General features: G+C 49.9%; 1 protein-coding gene across 1 annotated transcript in view; it reads right to left on the bottom strand.

The window, feature by feature from the left end:
• The window catches only part of LOC133345665 (protein Shroom3-like), a 35,467-nt gene extending 18,898 nt beyond the window's left edge, over nucleotides 1-16,569 (bottom strand). The window contains exons 1-5 of the mRNA XM_061556625.1: nucleotides 16,379-16,569; nucleotides 10,526-13,586; nucleotides 7,699-7,796; nucleotides 5,343-6,203; nucleotides 3,771-3,994 (exon numbers count right to left, since the gene is read on the bottom strand). Of these exons, the coding sequence (XP_061412609.1) occupies nucleotides 3,771-3,994; nucleotides 5,343-6,203; nucleotides 7,699-7,796; nucleotides 10,526-13,586; nucleotides 16,379-16,569 (4,435 nt within the window). The remainder of the gene's footprint in view (nucleotides 1-3,770; nucleotides 3,995-5,342; nucleotides 6,204-7,698; nucleotides 7,797-10,525; nucleotides 13,587-16,378) is intronic.
• Between the last annotated feature and the right edge of the window lie 1,655 nt (nucleotides 16,570-18,224).

The following is an 18,224-nucleotide window of genomic DNA, read 5'->3' on the forward strand; positions in this document are numbered from 1 at the left end:
TATCGAACGACAAGGCGCAGATACTGGCCTCCCGTATTTTACAACATCCGCGTCGCATACCAACGGCGATGAGTGAGGTGTCGAGCCTTGCCGGGTGTCTGGTGCGCACCGACTTGCCTGTGCCGGAGGGTCTTTCTTTGGGGCGTCCGCTGTCGAGGCCTCCTGCTGGGGCGGCCCCGGAACCCGGGCCCAGCAGTCCCTGGCATAGTGGCCCCGACAGCCGCAGCGGAAGCAGTCGACGTCAGGGCGGCGCGCAGCGGGCACCCCGTCCCGACGCGGCCGCATCGGCGGCGGAGCCCGCGGCCCCGGCCCGCTCCGGGCCGGCCACGGAGCAGAGGCAGCCGACAACTCCTTCTGGCCGGTCGCATCCGGCACGTACACGGCCTTTGTAGGGTCCCACCCTACGGCCCCCCCATCGACGACAGGACCGCCCGTCCACGCCGTCACCTGTTTCCAGCGGCGGAGATTGAACTGGGCGTCCAAACACTTTGCCGCGGCCCGGGACGTGAGCTTTTCGTGACCGCACGCCGGCATAGGAATGCCAAGATCTCGGGACAACTCCAACATCTTCCCCAAGATGAGTGGTTCCAGCAGGTCAGGCTCCGTCTCCGGGTAAGCGGCCATAGCGAGTTCCAACACGGCGCCCCTGTACGCTACAGGTGACTCCTCAGGTGCGCGTTGCCGCTGCACGAATCGGCGATGGGCGTCATCCGGTGGCTCGTACGCGTCCGCCATTTCATCGAACACCCCTCGCAGAGTTTTCTTCTTCGCAGCTTTTATAGAGCGAAAAAAACGAACAGACTCATCATCAAGAAGAGTCGGCAGCACCTCCAGTGCCTCAGCGTCCGTCCACCTTGCCGTACGTACCGCCGCCAAAAATCTACAGGCGAACGCACTCCAATCGCCCCCGATGGAGAATTCTTTGACGGTTGTAAGGTGACGACTGCGACTCCTTGGCTTGCTTCCGTCCGTTACTGACTCTTCCGGCGGTAAGTTCAGCAAGGCGTCGCAACGCGGTGTCGCCAAGATGGCGGACGGTCCTCGCGGCGGCCCCAAAATGGCGGCTTCCCGCCTTCCGTGGTGCGCCACGCCCAAGATGGCGTCTTCACGCCGCGTGGCCGATGGCGGCGCCATCGAAGACAATCCGGGCTCCTGCCGATCACCACCCTCACCATCCAACGCCGCCCTTGGCGTGACAAGGTCACACAACTCAGTGATGACATTTTTGAGAGTTGCCAGTTGCTCCGCCATCCGAGTCCATCTTAAATCCTCGTCCTTCAACGCAGATGGGTCGGGCGAAGCGGCAACCTCCTCGACACCCGGGCCCTCACGGATCTCTCCCACCGCCGAAGCGAAGCCGACCGCAGGAGGAAGATCGTCGTCGTCCGAAGATGAAGCCGACGCCGGAGATGGAATATTCTTTTTCCTCAATTGTTTCGCCATGCCGTTTCACTTCTGACTCCAGTGTAATAAAAGGACTCAGACACTTCTTTCTGTCTTCGTGTCCTTTATTGGGTTCTTGTCTTCTCCCACACGGCACTCTGTTATAACTCTGTATTTGTAGCCCCCGGCTGTTGACTCTATTATAGCTTCCCTTCTCTCCCCGCAGACTCTCTGCTTCATCTACTGTAACCTCTGTTCTCTCCCTGCAGACTCGCTGCTACCCCTATGCAGACTCCTGCTGCTACCCCTATATGCAGACCCTCTGGCTGCTACCGTATGCAGACCCGCTGCTGACTCTGTATGCAGCCCCACTGCTGACTCTCTGTGCAGCCCCGCTGCTGACTGCAGCCTCCTCGCTGCTTCGGGTCGGTCACCGCTGGCCAACGGTGCCGATCCTCGCTCCCCCGTGTTCGTGGCGATCTCGCCACCCTCCGCTTCGCCCTTCGTGGCCTCTCTCTGTTCCTGGTTCCCCGTCACTCCTCGTCCTCTTCTGGTTCCCCTCCTTCTATAGCCTAACCCCTCACCCCCCCACGTGACCTATCTCCTCCCCTCCTGACGTCACCTCCGGAGGGCCGTTTACGCCCGCATTACAGTGTTACTGTAGTTGCAAGCTGGCACACTGTGCCAGTATACATATGGCAAGTAAGTGTTACTGTAGTAGCGAGCTGGCACACTGTGCCAGTATACAAACGGCAAGTAAGCGAGCTGGCACACTGTGCCAGTATGCAAACGGGAAGTTTGTGGTGCAAGGTATGGAACATGAGCCACGAGAAACATCATTTAGAACGCTCTAAATCTGTGGCGACATATGGATGAATAACGCAAGGACCTAAACGTGTACAAAATGATACATTAAATCGTACACCTTCTTCACCCAGTTTTGACATTTGTCCACATTGAACATTACCCAGTTTTGTCATATCAAAAAGCACCACCCTGTTTTGCCTGTCGTTTTCCAAGACCACCCAGTTTTGACATTTGGGATCCAGTTTTGTCGGCAAAAGTTAAAAACCACCCAGTTTTGACATTTTCCCAATGCCTAAGCTCTATGGCACTATTCTTTGGTTCTTTCGGTAAAGTCACGTAAAAAATAATAAATTAAATAATAGCATACGACGTTTCGATTGCAACACAAGCAATCATCATCAGGTATAATGAAACAGCGACATAGAATCTAACCAGAAAACTATAGACAGACATATAAGCAGACAGATATCACCAAGATACATAGAGAGAGCAACCCAGGTACAGAGAGGGGTGATCGTCTCTGTGGGGTGGCCTTAAATAGACAGAGGGGGGCGGAGGCAGAGAGAGGGAGGGGGTAGGGAAAAAATGTACATGTCAATGAGTACGAAGGGAGGGGAGTAAGGTAAGCAGGCTTAGAGGGAGACAGAACACACTAAATTAAATAACCTAGCAAAGTATCGAAATGTTATGTAAAACGAAACAGAGAGTCGGTCAACACACAATTAACGCATAGCCTGGTTGATTACGTATTTCAAAGATTGCTAAGTTAGAATTTAAGTGTGAAAATTCCAAAGAAAGACAAGACATAAAAACAAGAGGAACGGAGACACACAGACAGAGCAGAACCTAAGAACGATAAAAAACGAGTGTAGACAGAAAAAAGTACACTAAATATACAGGCAGAAAGAGAGAACAAAAAAGCCAGAGAGAGAGAAAAAGGTAAACTTAGAACTTCCCCGTAGAAGTGGTTCAATCTTAATTTTGGAGCTTTCGTGACTGCAGGAATTATTCTTTGGTTCTTTCGGTACTATATAGGGATATTTGGCCAACACAGTGAATGATTCAATCTTCTTGGATTGTTCCTCTGACATCCTGGATCTTGTCCTGATGATGTTTGATACAGTGCCACGAAACGCTGTATACCTACTTTTAGTTTTTTTCGGTAAAGTTACGTAGGTAAATTCCAATAAAAAATTAAAACAACTAAATTAAATCACTTCATTTTTTCAGTTTTTTACCTATGTGACTTTACCGAAAAAACAAAAAGTATGGATCGTTGCAGTCACGAAAACTTCAAATTTAGAAGCTGTATACCTAATTGATACATTTATTCGTGAAAATTGTTCTTCAACATACTGGTGTGAGCTGAACACTACAGGACAATACATGCATTTGGCTGTGTCAGGTTGTGGAGGGTACATAATGACATACATTTGGTCAGATCACTATGTGGCCTCAACCAAAAATCAAGTATGAATCAATTCAATGAGTGTTTATACGATGTGGTAGGAAACCGAAAAAAAATCCGAAGAAAACCCACACGCCATCGGACAGAGAACGGAGAGAACATAAACACGCACCTGGCACCGTGTCGTGCGTGGCCTCGGGGACGGCTGGCTCCCCCTGCTTGGCTGCCCCTTGCGGCTCCTTCTTGGGGGTCCTAGTGCGGAGAGCGGAGTCGCCGACCCCCACTTCCACAGCTCCCTCACTGGGGGGCACGGAGGAGGCAGGGTGACTGGGCGCAGGGGAGCAGACGCCAGTTTGGGACCGGCCAGTTTGCTCACCAAAGGAGGAAGCGTTCTCCCTAAAAGAGAAAGTACATTGCACCGCCAGTGAATGCTTTTGCTAAGGCGACCCTCGGTTTCAGAATTACATGTTCAAACATCGTGCATGTGTACGCATATTAATGTACAGCTCGTTTGTCAATCCACTGCTAGATGAAGGCCTCTGTACACCATGGGGGCTGTGAGGGTTATCTAACCCGACTTCACCGCAGGGTGGTGAAGGAGCTTTGGCTGCATTGCTCTCCACTGCACAATGGTTACTACACTCATCCAAGCGCTATTCAGGCCTAAACTTGCTTAGCTTCCAAGTCTCAAAGAACCAGGTACGTTCCAAGAGCTTTGGTCACAGGCCAAAAACAATGAAGTGAACAGAAATCAAATTTAAATCGTCAAAATGTGGAAATTTACATAACTCTGTAAAATGTGCATCGGCCTTCCTTGAATAAAAAAAGTGACTTCCACATATGAAGAGGCAGTCAGTGCTCCTGTCATATTTACAGCCCTAAGCGAGTAGTATAATTCCTCATTACTATGACAGGGGACGAGTCTATCCATAACACAACCATTTTGACTTCCCTACAAAGTTGTACTAATTGTATCGACCCTGGAGGGATGATGGGCCGAGTTAACCTCAAACTAGAAATTAAATTCGTAAGCTTCTGACTCCAAGCCGCTCACTCAACCACTGAGCCACCAGGCCAGAGGAGGTGTTGAATGAGGTCTGCTCATTAACAACCATCCTCATCATTTTACTTAAAAATTGTGCTTTTTACACCGATTCTCAAAGGAATTAACAGATTCATTAATGAAATATGCACGATTACAAACTATAATTTCATACCAGTTCTTAATTAACGGCATCTACAAGCGACACTGGTGAACCAATCCACACAACCAATGGTCAGAACTGCTGCCAAAACCGCTGCCCAAGCCTCCGGGTGTGACAGCTCTGGGCTCCACCGGGGACATTCCAGTTAGGAACTGAGGACCATTAGACATCGCGTAAGCATTCATCACCTCATGCAGTCCAGCGATTATCCATGCAGCGCAAAAACATGAGCTTAGTAATACTGCATATAACACAACTACTGCCTACATAGCAATATGAATATGATTGTAAATGTTAGCCTCGCTCGTACATCCGAATAACAACTCTGCTGATATAGGTCTTGGTGCACTATGCATGTTGTCTTCCTGTAACCCACACAGCCACAACAACAGTGCACGAGTGAGAAAATTACCCTGGAATCGTTTTCTCAGCAGTGGAGTATCTGTGGCTTAAGTTATCTTATGGTAAATGATGCAGCTGAAAACGATGAAGGCACTCGTGCGGCATATGGGCAGTGTTGTGGACAATGCAGCACTCACAGAGATATGTGCAGAGAACCAGGAAGCTGTGGTACGGGTGGGGGGAATGCCCTCCCCACATCCATGAAAACATCATCGTCACCGTCCTCATTCTGGGAAGATGGTGTAAATGGAGAGTCTGGATTTTGAGATAACAAGATGCGAGTCTGAGAACTCCCCCCAGACGATGAGGAAGCGCTCGTGTTTTGAGACTTTAAGATCTCCGATTGCACTTGACCATGTTTAACTGCTGGCCTCCAGCCCAGGCTTTCTGGATGAGGGAGTGGAGGCCGAGGTGGAGGTGAAGGGTTCATCAGCTCTGCCTCCTCCATGAGGCTGTCCATAGGACCTGCAGCTACTGCCGATTCCGTCGGTTCTAAATCTTTAGCATCTGGACGAGCAATGTGCCCCTCTGATCTTGCGTGGCTTTTATGGCCTTCGTGTTCCACCAGCAAAACCTTGGCTTCATTTTCGAAATCCCCACGGCTCGTTTCGTCTTCAAATGCTGATAGTGACCTCGCTGGGCTCTTCTGTCCGAGGGGGGCAGCTTCTCCAACAGCAGTCGGTAAGTGATCCTGCTGAGTCTTGATTCTTGACCTCTCTTTCACTCTAGAAAGGACCTGGCTTGCTACTGAATTCCCGCCATCATTCCACAATGAATTACAGCTCTCCGAGCCTATGGAAGTCATGTCTGGAAATGTCCTCTCATCTCCGTGATGTTCTGGCAGCTGCTTGGACCATCGTGGGTTGTGGACACCGAAGGATCGAGCATGATCCCCGACACCTCTCGGTTGTGAGCTCCATTCGCCCTTCTCAGTGCTGCTGCTGGTGCCGCTTTGCCTGGTCCCCGAAGGCACTGGATACACTCCGAATTCCTTTTCTCTGCGTTATGTGAGAGGATGAGATGTTTGGCAGAAACAGGTGAATAAGACAGCATCGAAACACCCGAAAATATAACACGTGCAAGACACGTTAAACCAAAAAGTTTTCGTGTAAGTTTAAATCGTGTGTATGTATGTTGAACTTCTTTCGCACCGTACATAGCCAACCGTGCTAATCAGAGGTGCAGGGGAAGGACAACAAAAAACGTCCACAGTGAATTACAATTTGAGGATGTATGAGTGTCCTGTGCTTTACATTTTAAGGTCAATAATGAAAGTGATTTAATTATTTATCATCCAATGTCAATTTACATTGGTACAGTGACAAAACTAGCCTAAGCCACCAGTGATCCAAGGGAAAAGTTGCTCTGTGAGAGTCGAGATTCTGTGCCCAGCACAATCATCATCTGGCTCCGGTTCACCAACTGTGCTATGTGGATCGGCATTCCTTCACTGCAGTCGAAATTACAGCCACTGACGGACATTCCGACAGAGGCACAGAACATGGGGAGTGAGGTCGTGCCACGATCCCAGAGGAAGATAAATGTGTGTCGATGGTCATGCACACAGAGCAAGTGCTGTTTGGGGGTCCTCACTGCAACTCGTTCTACACAGGCACATTAACATGCCACACTGCCTTGATATGGCTCTTGCACATTACGGATTTTCATCGCAGATAAGAAAACAAAGGTAGTGGTGGTGGTCACTCTATGAATTAACCACCTAGTGCAGGGGAGGGGGACACTGCGCATTGGGGTCTAGAGATCCCCTCGCCAGGCTTCACCAATATATAAAAAAATTACTGCAACGACAACACCACCGGACCACCAGTTGTGCGAGCGATGTATCAATTAGGGACATTTTTGTGGAAGTGCAGTTTCCCTCTTGCTTGAATATGAAAAAGAGGCACCACTGATGATCTACTCCGCGTCTCTACATGAGAGAGATGAGGCCAATGTTTTTCAAACTCCGAACTACGTGTTTAACATACAACGTCAAACAAGTGTGTGGCAGTACAGACATCATCAGAACACCCGAGCGAGCATGAGAAACTCATAACACAGCAAGAAACTTCACTGTAGCCGTCATGGGGCGGTGACGTGGCCCAGTGTGCACAGCTTGCTGTAGAGGTTGGCGGTACGAGCCAAGCGGCCGCCCTCGTTAGTATTACGGGTGGATTAACAAATCAATCCCACGGACCGTATGCTTCACAGTGGACGTTTTCGATATTCCCAAATAACTTAAGCCACACAGCAACAACGCCCCCTACTGCCAGTCTAATTGCCCACTAGTTGGCCGGTGCTGTGTTTACCTCACGCCAAACAGGGGACAGCTGCTACTGGGGGGTCTCATTGGCTATACTGCTGCAGGGCGGTCGAGAAGTCATGCATGGGAGGCGCGGTGTTAGAAAGAACCGATGATGATCATATATCACATGCCATCGTGAAACTGAAGTCCAACAGTCGTTTATCAAAAAAGGGATTCCTTGAGGTTACCTAGCTGGGATGGGCCCATGTTGCGTTTCATGCCCTCGGGAGGCCGGCACGAGCATGCAGCTAAATTTGGCGACACCAAGTTCCCCATCCGTCGGCTCCTGCATGACAGACCCAGCATGAGACAAGAGCAGAAAAAATACATGGCAGGGGCACTCGGCGCAACACGGGTCTCAGCACGGAGAACGCGATTTTTGCATCACACACAGCACAAAGCGTTCAACGCGCAGCGCAACAGCACACGGCCAGAAACACGCATTGGCACGTCGAAAGGTTACACATATGAAATGTCTGCGTGGGCACGTGCGCTGTTATTCCGTAGTAGAGACACGGCCAAGCTAAAGACCACCGCAAGGCCTGTTCCCTAGCAAAACATTCCTAGTGACATTCCCTGCGCCTGCCGCTTGCACCTGCGTACACTTACTGCCGCTTGATGCAGGCCGGCGAGTGCTACGAGCAAGCGCTGCAGCTGTGCTATTGACTGGCTCGCCTGCTGAAGCCACTTGTGGACATTTGTTTTCCTCCAGCGTATATGTGTGCATTTTCTTTAATTCACACTTGGTACTCAAATTAGTACCTGGTGAGGTGAGTAAACATCGCCACTCGGAAGACAAAGGCGGCCAGGCCTGGTGCTGGCAACCCACCGCCTTATGTACCGTGCCAGCCTTCATAGGTGCTCACTAACAGCACTTGCCCCAAAAGTCTGATGAGGCTATACGGGGGATATTTGTCTTTGTGTGTATGTCTGTGTGCGAGTGCCTGCATCCCTGTGTTTGGTATATGTTTGTGTCTCATGTAATTTAGAAAAGTGCCCTTATTATTGACGGGATAATGTTTACATATTTTGTAAAATAAATGTACTCATTCTGCAATTCACCGACACATGCCTTTTCACCACTGACATAATAATTTCAACTTATAATGCACGGCCGCACAGTAGAGAGAGGAGACGGCAGTCGCAAGCCAGGGTAGGGATCCTCCTCGACGCCCACAGGAGGGGAGTTGCATAAGATGTGTGCGATCCAACAACCCTCGCTGCCTCCACAGGGCGGGAATACAGGCAACATTGCCCCACTATTGCCTGGCTAAAGTTGCCAAAATGCAAAAACCTCCTCATGATTTGGATTCTTTTCGGGGTGTTTTATTTGTAAGCAGTTCATGAGCATAAAGGTAGAGGAGAATGTTAAAATTCTAATGAAGGGAAATTGCAAAAAAAAGAATTGTGATATTAAAATGAATTTCAACAAAAAATATCGGTCAATGAAAACACCAAACTAAAACTACAAGACAGCACCCAGACTTGCAGCAGCAGCCGCAACCACCCTTGAGTCAGAGTTTAAAGCCGAGTGTGCAACTATTCTCAAACTATATGCATGTCTAGAATACCTGAATGGCACCACAAGTTTTATGGCTACAAATAATCTTGATAGCAATTGTGCACCTTCAAATGAAATGAAAATGCACACTAAATTTAGTTAAAATGTTTATAACCGTTCAATAATGGGTCAATGAGACTTGCATTACGCCTAATAAAGTGCTTATAATGTTTGCACAATGTTAGGTGGGGGGGGGCAAGAGTCTGGGTGGGAGGCCACCAGGGTGGGCACTGGAAACAGAGCGGTGGCCCCGCGGAGCTCCTTATACTCGCTGGGGGGCGACGCGTCCACCCACACGAACGTCCACCCGGACGAGCGTCCACCCACACGAACATCCACCCGGACGAGCGTCCACCCACACGAATGTCCACCCCGACGCGCGCCCACCCCGACGTGCATCCGGCGATTACATCAGCCTCTTAGGAGCAGTGAGGCGGTGGTTTGAGTCCATTCGCCACTTGAGCAAAGGGAATCGTATCAAATGTCCCTTCACTTCATTTGGGCAAACCCAACAGAGTTTGTTTCAATACTGAGACAGGATAAGTGTAGACCACTCTCGGCCTGGCAAGAGGGAGCACTGGACGGTGCTGGGAAAGAGAAGCCAAATGCAGTCATAGCAGTTCTGTGCCCTGGGGCCACAACTTGCAGCACTCTTTCTATCTCACAACATCAGTCACCTAGTGCATGTGGAAAATCAGAGACTCTCTCTCCTGTGTTGCGACTGCAGCTACGGACACCAAACCGTTGGGCATAGAACTAAACACTCCTCTAAATATGACATTTGGCTGAGGGAGTAGGCGAGTTGAAATGACTAAATCACTTCCAAGTGCATCTCAAATAGTTGTTCTTCATGGACCAAGTGAAATAAGATTCCTCACAGCAGCACAATTGCGGTAAAATGTAAAGCATGCGATCGCAAGTGTACACATAATGTGTCGCTGCGATTGCTGTGGCCTCATCAAGCGGTCAGTGCAAGTCAAAAGTTCGCAAGTGGCGTGACGACAGCTGGGGGGCTCTCCAATGGGGGGCTCTCGAAGGCCCCCCCCCCACTTGAGGGCCCTCAAGAGACATTCCCATCTCTGTGAAGCCACCTGCCATGAAGTGCGTCTCGATGATTCTAAAGAGCCGATTGCTGCAATTGCACCGGAGTCGGCAGTGGCATGAGAGACTCTTTCAAGTGAGCCGCAGCTGTCCCACACACTGCATGGAATCCTAGTCATGCCGCAGGCCATCGCGGTGGCTTGCAATGAGCAAAGAAAATAAAACTGCGTTAAAAAAAACACGCAGGTACTGTCTCACCATCCTGTCCCTGTTAATCTTTTCCCAAATGACACGACCTATTTAAAGTTTGGAAGAAATGTCAAATTCATGCTGGAATGCAGCCTACCACATGGTTGACCCCGAAAACAAAACCAGTGGTGAACTCGAGCCTTGCTTGCACTTCCCCAACTCACCAGATGCATGATGCGGTCGGATGGCGAGGACCGGGAGCGGACGTGCACAGGGTGGCTGGGTCGTTCCAGCAGATCTTCTGCCGAGGGAAACTTGTCAGCCTTCCTGTTGGAGTTGGACGTGGTCATCAATTCCCCACGAGGACGAGGATGATGAGCTTTATGCTGATATAAATAAAGTGAATCGGAGAAGCGTGATGGTTTGCTGGAGAGATTCTGCACTCCATCTTCCCTGCTATTGAGCTCCCTCAGGGCAGAGTGGTTCAAGTTTATTTCAGACATTGACATTTGCTGTGCAGTGGGTCTGTACAAGGGGCTGGGAGTGGAGTCACTTCCACTGTGGCTGCCCGACTCCAGATTGTTCGATGAATTCCTGTATTCATACGAGTTTGGCTGGTGCGTTAAGAATCTGCGAGTGGTTTCGCAAGGCGGTGCACTGAGAGGGTGAGCCTCCTTGGTAGTGGGCTTCCTCCCCGTCTTCCTCTCCATGAAGGCGGCCAGGGCGTTGTGCTGCTGTTCGCGGAGTGGCGGCCGGGAGAGCGCTGGTCTGTGTTGAAGTGCGCTGCTGCCTCCCCCGTGCTCGTGCTCTGGCCTCTTCCTGTGATCCACGCAGCTACTCCACTCATTGTCGGGATCCGTGCACGGTGCATCGATTCTGCGTACGGGTGCCAGGGCGAGACGGGCAATCTCGTGCAGCTTCTCAGGCTCAGAGTATGAGCGTTTCTTCATCTCTGCACTCAGCTGCTTCTGGGCGTACGGATGGAACGCACGCGCAATTGTCTCCATGTCCAGTGTTTGTGGTGGCGCTGGCTTCTCCAGGCTCATTTGCTGAACCGGATGCTCCATCTTTTTGGGTTTTGGATGTGGAGTTTGTCCTGAGCTTGGAACGTGATTCCATCTAGTGGTCTTATTACAACCAGAAAAATTGGACAGAAGCGGAGCCTGCACAGGTTTAAAGTTAAGGTCTTTGCGACTAAATGAGGTTGCTGATAATACCTTGGACTGTGCTGCCTTAATGCTCTGACTGTAAGAGGTCGTGAATGCCTCATCGCTGGCGGAAGGAATATTATTGTCTTCCCTATTGCCTTCTTTATCAATCAGCTCCACACTTCTGCTTCGGACTCCAGACAGATTCGCCTTTTGTGCCATCTCCATCGCAGCACCACCAGCCACGGCACCATGAGAATTCCTGGAATGCATATGCAGCGGTGATGGATATTTAATCGGCGATGCAAGATTATAAATAACTGCATCACTGACAGATGCGTTGCTGTAGCCCTTCGATAACAAGTGCAACATCGGGGTTTTTTCAGCACTGATGACATCTTCAGAAGAAAATGACCTCTGATTGAAAGAACCGGAACTACCAGAAAACGAGTCGTCGTGCTCTTTCCAGCTTGCGTGCGCCTGCCTGTGGCCAGTTTCCAGATCTCTGCTGCTCACAGAGCTGTTGAGCTCCGAGCTGCTCTTGCTCCTGGTCCTGTCGACAGTCTTGTGCCGGGGGTGTGGGGCAGCAGCAGAGTGCGGAGTGGACGGCTCCACCGAGCGCCGACAGTAGCTGCCATCTTCTTGGCCCCTGAGCCTGTAGGCCCGGAACTGCTGCTCTGCGGGAGTGGCACATGGCCAGGCGTCTCCCGCTGGGTCCGTACGGGCCCTGCCAGCCGGCTTGCCAGGCTCGGGCACTTGCTGTGCCGTCATGCAGAAAAACCTCTCCGAATGCGCAGAGCCGAAAGCGGACTCCGCACAATCTGACCGATAGTTCACATCATTTACACTCGTCTCACTGGCCTCTCTAGTGTGCATCGAGTTCTCATGATGGAAAGGAGAGTCTGGTCCCCAATTTTCAGCGCGTCGGAGCTGTGCAAAATCATTAGGTCCAATTCTGCTCATATCATTGGGTGAATGAACCCGGACGATGTTGTAAACGTTGGCTGTTAGTCCAAGCGTTCCGGCCACGTCGCCGCTTCCCAGTAAACTATCAGCCGGCAGTGGCGCTGCGTTGTTGCTGTGTGATGACTTGTAGTTGCCGTTATGATCTTCTTGATGCAAGAAGGCGGTCGAAACCCCACCACTTACGATGCCTTCATTTCCAACGCACGTCCCCCCATGTCCAGCCTGTTGCCTGTTTTCCTTGTAAACGCCATTCTGTGAAACTTGTATCGCATTGTCCTCCGGTGCACACATATCCGCGCGCGGAGTGTGGAACGTTTTTCTGGAGGGTCTGGCCGGTACCGCAGGCTTCGGTTTGCCGCTTCCCTGTCGGTGATCCGCTGCGTGCGCCATCACCTTCTGCTGCGCGTGCGCGGCCTTACTGTCGGTGCGCTGCACATATCGGCTCTCCGTGTCCGGCTCCCCACCGTGGGTACCGACGGGACTCACGTCCACATCGGCGAACAACGGCCTGTTGGGCTGCACGGGCCCCGAAACGACGCGGTGGATCTGGTGCGACCACACGGCTAGCGTGGCCGGCTGTGCCGTGCCACACAATGGGGAGCCCCGGTCCAGGTGCCGCTTCAACCTGAGGCTGTCCCTTCGTGCCGGTGGCACCGGGGGCGACGACGCGGCCGCCTTCTGCCACCTGTTCGCTGCGGAGTGGCTCGCGAGGTCCGAGGTGGCGCTCACGCGTCGCAGGGTCCGCTCGCGAGCCGCCAGCTCGCCCGTGGGCGGCCCCTCCGGCTGGCGGGTGCCGTCCTCCCACGCGGGCGAGGGCTGCGAAGAGCCCAGGAGATTTTCCGCAGATGAAAAGTGGCGGCATCCCGCGACGGGACGTAGGCCGCCGGCACAGCCCCGGCACACCCGCGAGGCCGCCGGAGGTGCGTCGGCCCCGGCGTCCGCCCCCGGCTGCGGCGTGGAGAGGGAGCTGTAGGCCGAGTCGGTGCGGCTGCGGGGCGTCCACCGCGCGGGGGACGCAACGATTTGGTCGATGCTGCCCGTGGAATGCGCGAGCGGCAAGCGCTGGGCCAGGCCCTGGGGAGAGCCACCTTCGTTGCGCCAGCGCGAAGGGCTCCCTCTGTGGTTCGGTCCCTCGAACTGCTGGGTACTGGCCTCGCTGGAACACGACTCACTGCAAGGTGAGAGACAGCAGATCAATTACCACCACAAACATTACTCATTATAAGCACCTCATTATTACCTCCAATGGGTTAATCTATGATAAATGTATTACCACTGGGCTTATGACTGTTAACCGCTATATCACTGTCAAATCAAGTAATGCCATAAGTTAGTGTGGCACGGAAGGAATATAAGCATTGCCACAGTGGTATTAGGTTTTCCTTAAGTCAATGAAAATTATTTTATATTTCACTCTCTTATTTATATATCCTATTATTTGCAAGGGTTATAAAATCTAAAGATAGCAAAGGGTGCCATCTGTACCACTGTCTGATAAATTCTATAAAACGCGAGTTGAATTTACTTATAGATGTTCTTATAAATAGAACAAAGAATCTCATTTGTCCATAATTTACTAAATTATTAAACTGGCTGCGAGATAAGACCTGTTTCAAGGTATTGCCTCGAAGTTTCAGGGTAAATTTTCCAGGTTTCCCAGAAGACGACTGGCGAGCACAAAACATTTACTGAAATTGTGCAAAAGTGTTTGCCAGGTTTACAGTTTTCAATATGGATGCTAAAATTGCAAAAACCTAAATATTAAGGGACATTTGTCAATGGTTATCTTTTCTCACAGAACCACGCACAGAAAACACGCATGGGCGGCCTACATAGGTCTCGTCATGCCTACGAGGGCAGCGTGGGCCGTGAGCCAGCCGACGGCGCGCTAAATATGACCTGGCTTCTCATATCGAGGTGAGCGCACGGTTTCTCAAATCTCCCACCGCGTCTGCCATCACTCTCGCATCTTCCCACAGGCTTCCCAACCCATTCCCAACATTCCCCCATTATCGTCCCTTAGTTTACTCTAAGTTACTCCATGTTAGTTCACTCCGTGTTACTCCGTGCTGGTTCGGCTGTGGTGAATCCCTTCACTTAGAATTTTGGTCAGAGAGCAAGAGTGCATTTACGATGACCCGAACAAGCGGGTCTTGGTTTATGCTTGCAAATGGTCTCAAATCTTGTCTGATGCAGAAGAACATTTAATGTATAGAAGAGCTCCAAAGCGACCAGCTGAATTCACGAGACTCATTAATTAGTGAACATCATAAATTAGTGAATAGGGGTATTTCGTTGCACATGTCAACCTACGCTGAGTTTTCCCATTGTCCACAGGTGCTTGCCAGGCTGTGGCTGCTGGAGCTCAGCGTTGATGACTTTACAGAATGGCACGTGGCGGAGATGTGGCGGAGATGTCTCCACAGAGGTCGCGCGCCCTCATGCACTCTCTCTCTTGTCTACCATGGGCAACTGCCACTTCCATGGCGACTACCATTGAAACCATAATTGGAATGTAGAAAAAACTGTGTTTTGCTTAGATATCAACAAACAGATGCTGGTTAATGAAATATTAATGGATTACTTACACTTAATATCGTCCATTGACATATTACCCAAAAACCCGCAAACCACCGTGCATTTCTGCTGTGTTCAATGTGAGTTGTGGTCCCACACTGTTCACGTACGTCTTGCCTTTTACTTTAAGCCACCCAGTTGCATCTGTTTAATAGTACACATGTTGTTGATGAGAATCAAGTTGAAACCACGTCAAGGTCTGCCTGTTTTAAAAACTGTGACTAGGAAACATTGGTCTAGAAAACCTGTTCATTGAGGGGCTTGACAAAGTTTCATCCCGCTCAAGAAACAGTCCTAAAATCTGTATTCTTTGGGTTTTTCGGTAAAGTCACGTATATAGGTTCAAAGAAAATAACAAAAAACAACAAACACAAAACCTATGAACGTGACTTTACCAAAAGACCCAAAGAATATGAATTCCTGCAGTCACGAAAGCTTTAAGTCAAGATTTAGTCCTAACATCGTTTATAATTCATCTGTTTGCAATCTGCCAAAGCAGTTCCCAGTTCACATTGAATGCCTACTAATTGAATGCTGTGTAAACTGTTGAGCAAAATATTGCAAATTAAATCATCTTTGATCAATGTTAGGTTTTTTTTTGGATTTTTATCAAATTTAGCAGACATTCCAAATACAAAAGAGGCTCCTACACTTGGACCCCTGCTTCAAAAACATGAGGGCACAATCCAGGATCACATGCACCGTCTTTCACCAATGCCATCACGCGTATACCGGGGCCACTCTGGGGGCATCACACTGCCCCACACGGTTAGAGCCACTGCTGGTACCACGAGGGACCGTCCCAGGTTCGTAGGTTCCATCCCAGGCTCAGAGGGATGTGCCTCTTGGAATGTGCAGAAGCACGCAAGGGGGACACTCTGGCCGAGAGCGGCACCTAGGGAGTAAAACTAAAAAAAAATTCTACCAGGTAAGGCCGACTGAGCTATGTAGCTCTTTTTCAGAAGCCACATGGCCACAAATGATAGCTCAACAAAGTGGATTATCACGTGAAATGTATAGCAGCCTATTACTCTAAACACGTTTCTAAATGTGGAGGGAAAAACCAGAGGACGTGGCGAAAAAGCCACGCGACCACGGAGAGAACATGCAAACTCCAAATATACAGGCGCCAGTGTCGGGATCAAACTCATGGCCTCCTGCATGCCAGGCGAGGGAGTAAACATCTTGCCACTGCACGACCCTGGGACTGGAGAAAAACTGTGTGCGCAGAGGGTTGACCTGTGTGGTCTGTTCCTCAGGTTGGGCCTTGCTCTCAATCGACCAACTTCAATCCGCTGATGGCGAGCAATTTATATTTCCAGAGAAATTACATTTCTCTCTCCCTCTCGGTGTCTCATATCTATGGGAGTGAGAATGCTGGCTTGCCTGGAGTAGGAGTTGGAGTGCTGGTGGACGCGCAGAAGCCGAGACGTGGGGTGGCTGCTGCCTGCTTGCTCCAGCCATGGCCGGCCCACGTGCCACGAGACCGGTGTCGCCTCTGACTCGGCCCTCCTGTCAATAAACACGACGACGCTCATTCCATTACCGGCCTGTTCTTCAAGGATCAAACCTCGCATCGTACAGCCACTTCTGATGCTGGAGCGACGTAGGCCGAGTGAAACATTCACACCCTGTGCATTGTCTTTGAATACTGCAGATCCATCGTAGAAAATGTTATATTCCATAGTTGTTTGAGTGTCTGGCTCAATTCTCACAATCTTACCACTGTCATACAAACCATTACAAAATCAAGTTAGGTACATTTTTCTGAAAGAAATTATATTTATTGTTATAAGAGAAATCATATTTCTGTTGTCAGCACAGATCACAGCTGTAAATCATATGCACCCATTCATGTTACAACTCTATTTGGGTGCGACTGCACGTGTGTCACAGTAGAATAACGATGAAAATGTATTTTTTAATAAAGGCTGCAGAAACCTCAAACAAATAGGCCCATTATAGATTTGAAGTTTTCGTGATTGCAAGGATCCATACTATTTGGTTCTTTCAGTAAAGTCAGACCCCCCCTCACATATGACGACACAAAGCTTTAAACTATTGTCATTGTAGTGCGTATTTAATGTGGCGCTGCACTCTGATGTTGTAGGAGAAAACATTGAAAAGTATATTTAATTAAGTAGATGTGACGTCACATTTGATGTGACGTCACATTTCTTCAACACCCCCCCCCCCCCCTCGTCACACATCGTCACAAATGTCTGACCCCCCCCCCCCTAGGTGTGTGACGTCATTGATGGATGGCCCCTAGAGGTTATTTTTGGGCAAGATCGCGTAAAGATATAAATGTGTCGTTAAAACCCGCCACCACCCGACACAGCCAACTAGTAAGGGTTGTCACGTAAACAGAACGTGACAATTCGTCACTAGTACAGCACTAGTGTATAGTAGTGTAATAGTGTAGTGTATAGTGTAGTGTGTAGTAGTGTAGTATAGAGTGTAGTGTATAGTAGTGTATTGTAGTGTCGTGTATAGTGTAGTGTATAGTAATATAGTATAGAGTGTAGTGTATAGTAGTGTAGTATACTAGTACAGCACGCCGGTGTGTTGGAGAGCCAAGCCACAACATTTACAATCTGAGTACGACGTTTCGCCAGTAATTACAACTCGCTTCATCAGGCGACAGCCAGATTTGTGGGGAAGTCTGTTTCGTTCCTTATATCGAGGCGTAGATGTGGTGGCCACGCTTCTGCGCTCTTGCACAAAGTGGGGGGGGGGGGGGGGGGGGGGATTACTGAGGCAACGTACATGATGCATGTGCAATATGCGAGCCCTTTGATCTTGTCCTTCCTGTCTATTATGTTAAAATAGCCATACCAACGGTAATCCCTATTAAAGCATGCTGCCCTTTATAGGAATGCATTTAAATAATGTGTTATTTGATGGTTCGCTTCCACGCAACACTAAGGCCATCTATCCCAAAATAAAAACCTCTATGGATGATATTGGTCGCGAAAGCACGTGTTAAACCGACTCTACAACATTGGCCAAAACAATTACCACGCAACATGTCTTACAGATACAGCAGCAACTCCCTTCCGTAGAGATGCCGTTACGTTATGTAAAGAAAATCGCTGAAGGGAAACTACCGAAACAATACCGCGCAAACGAGACGCAGAGATCAGTGACGCGGCGCCTCGTGAATATTGCAGCCACGCCAGGAGCCGACACCACCACTCGCTGCTGCTGCTGCAGGTGAAGGCCATGCGAG

The sequence above is a fragment of the Lethenteron reissneri genome, chromosome 22 (genome assembly GCF_015708825.2).
Source record: "Lethenteron reissneri isolate LAM-NWPU_2019-01 chromosome 22, ASM1570882v1, whole genome shotgun sequence".
Classification (NCBI taxonomy): domain Eukaryota; kingdom Metazoa; phylum Chordata; class Hyperoartia; order Petromyzontiformes; family Petromyzontidae; genus Lethenteron; species Lethenteron reissneri.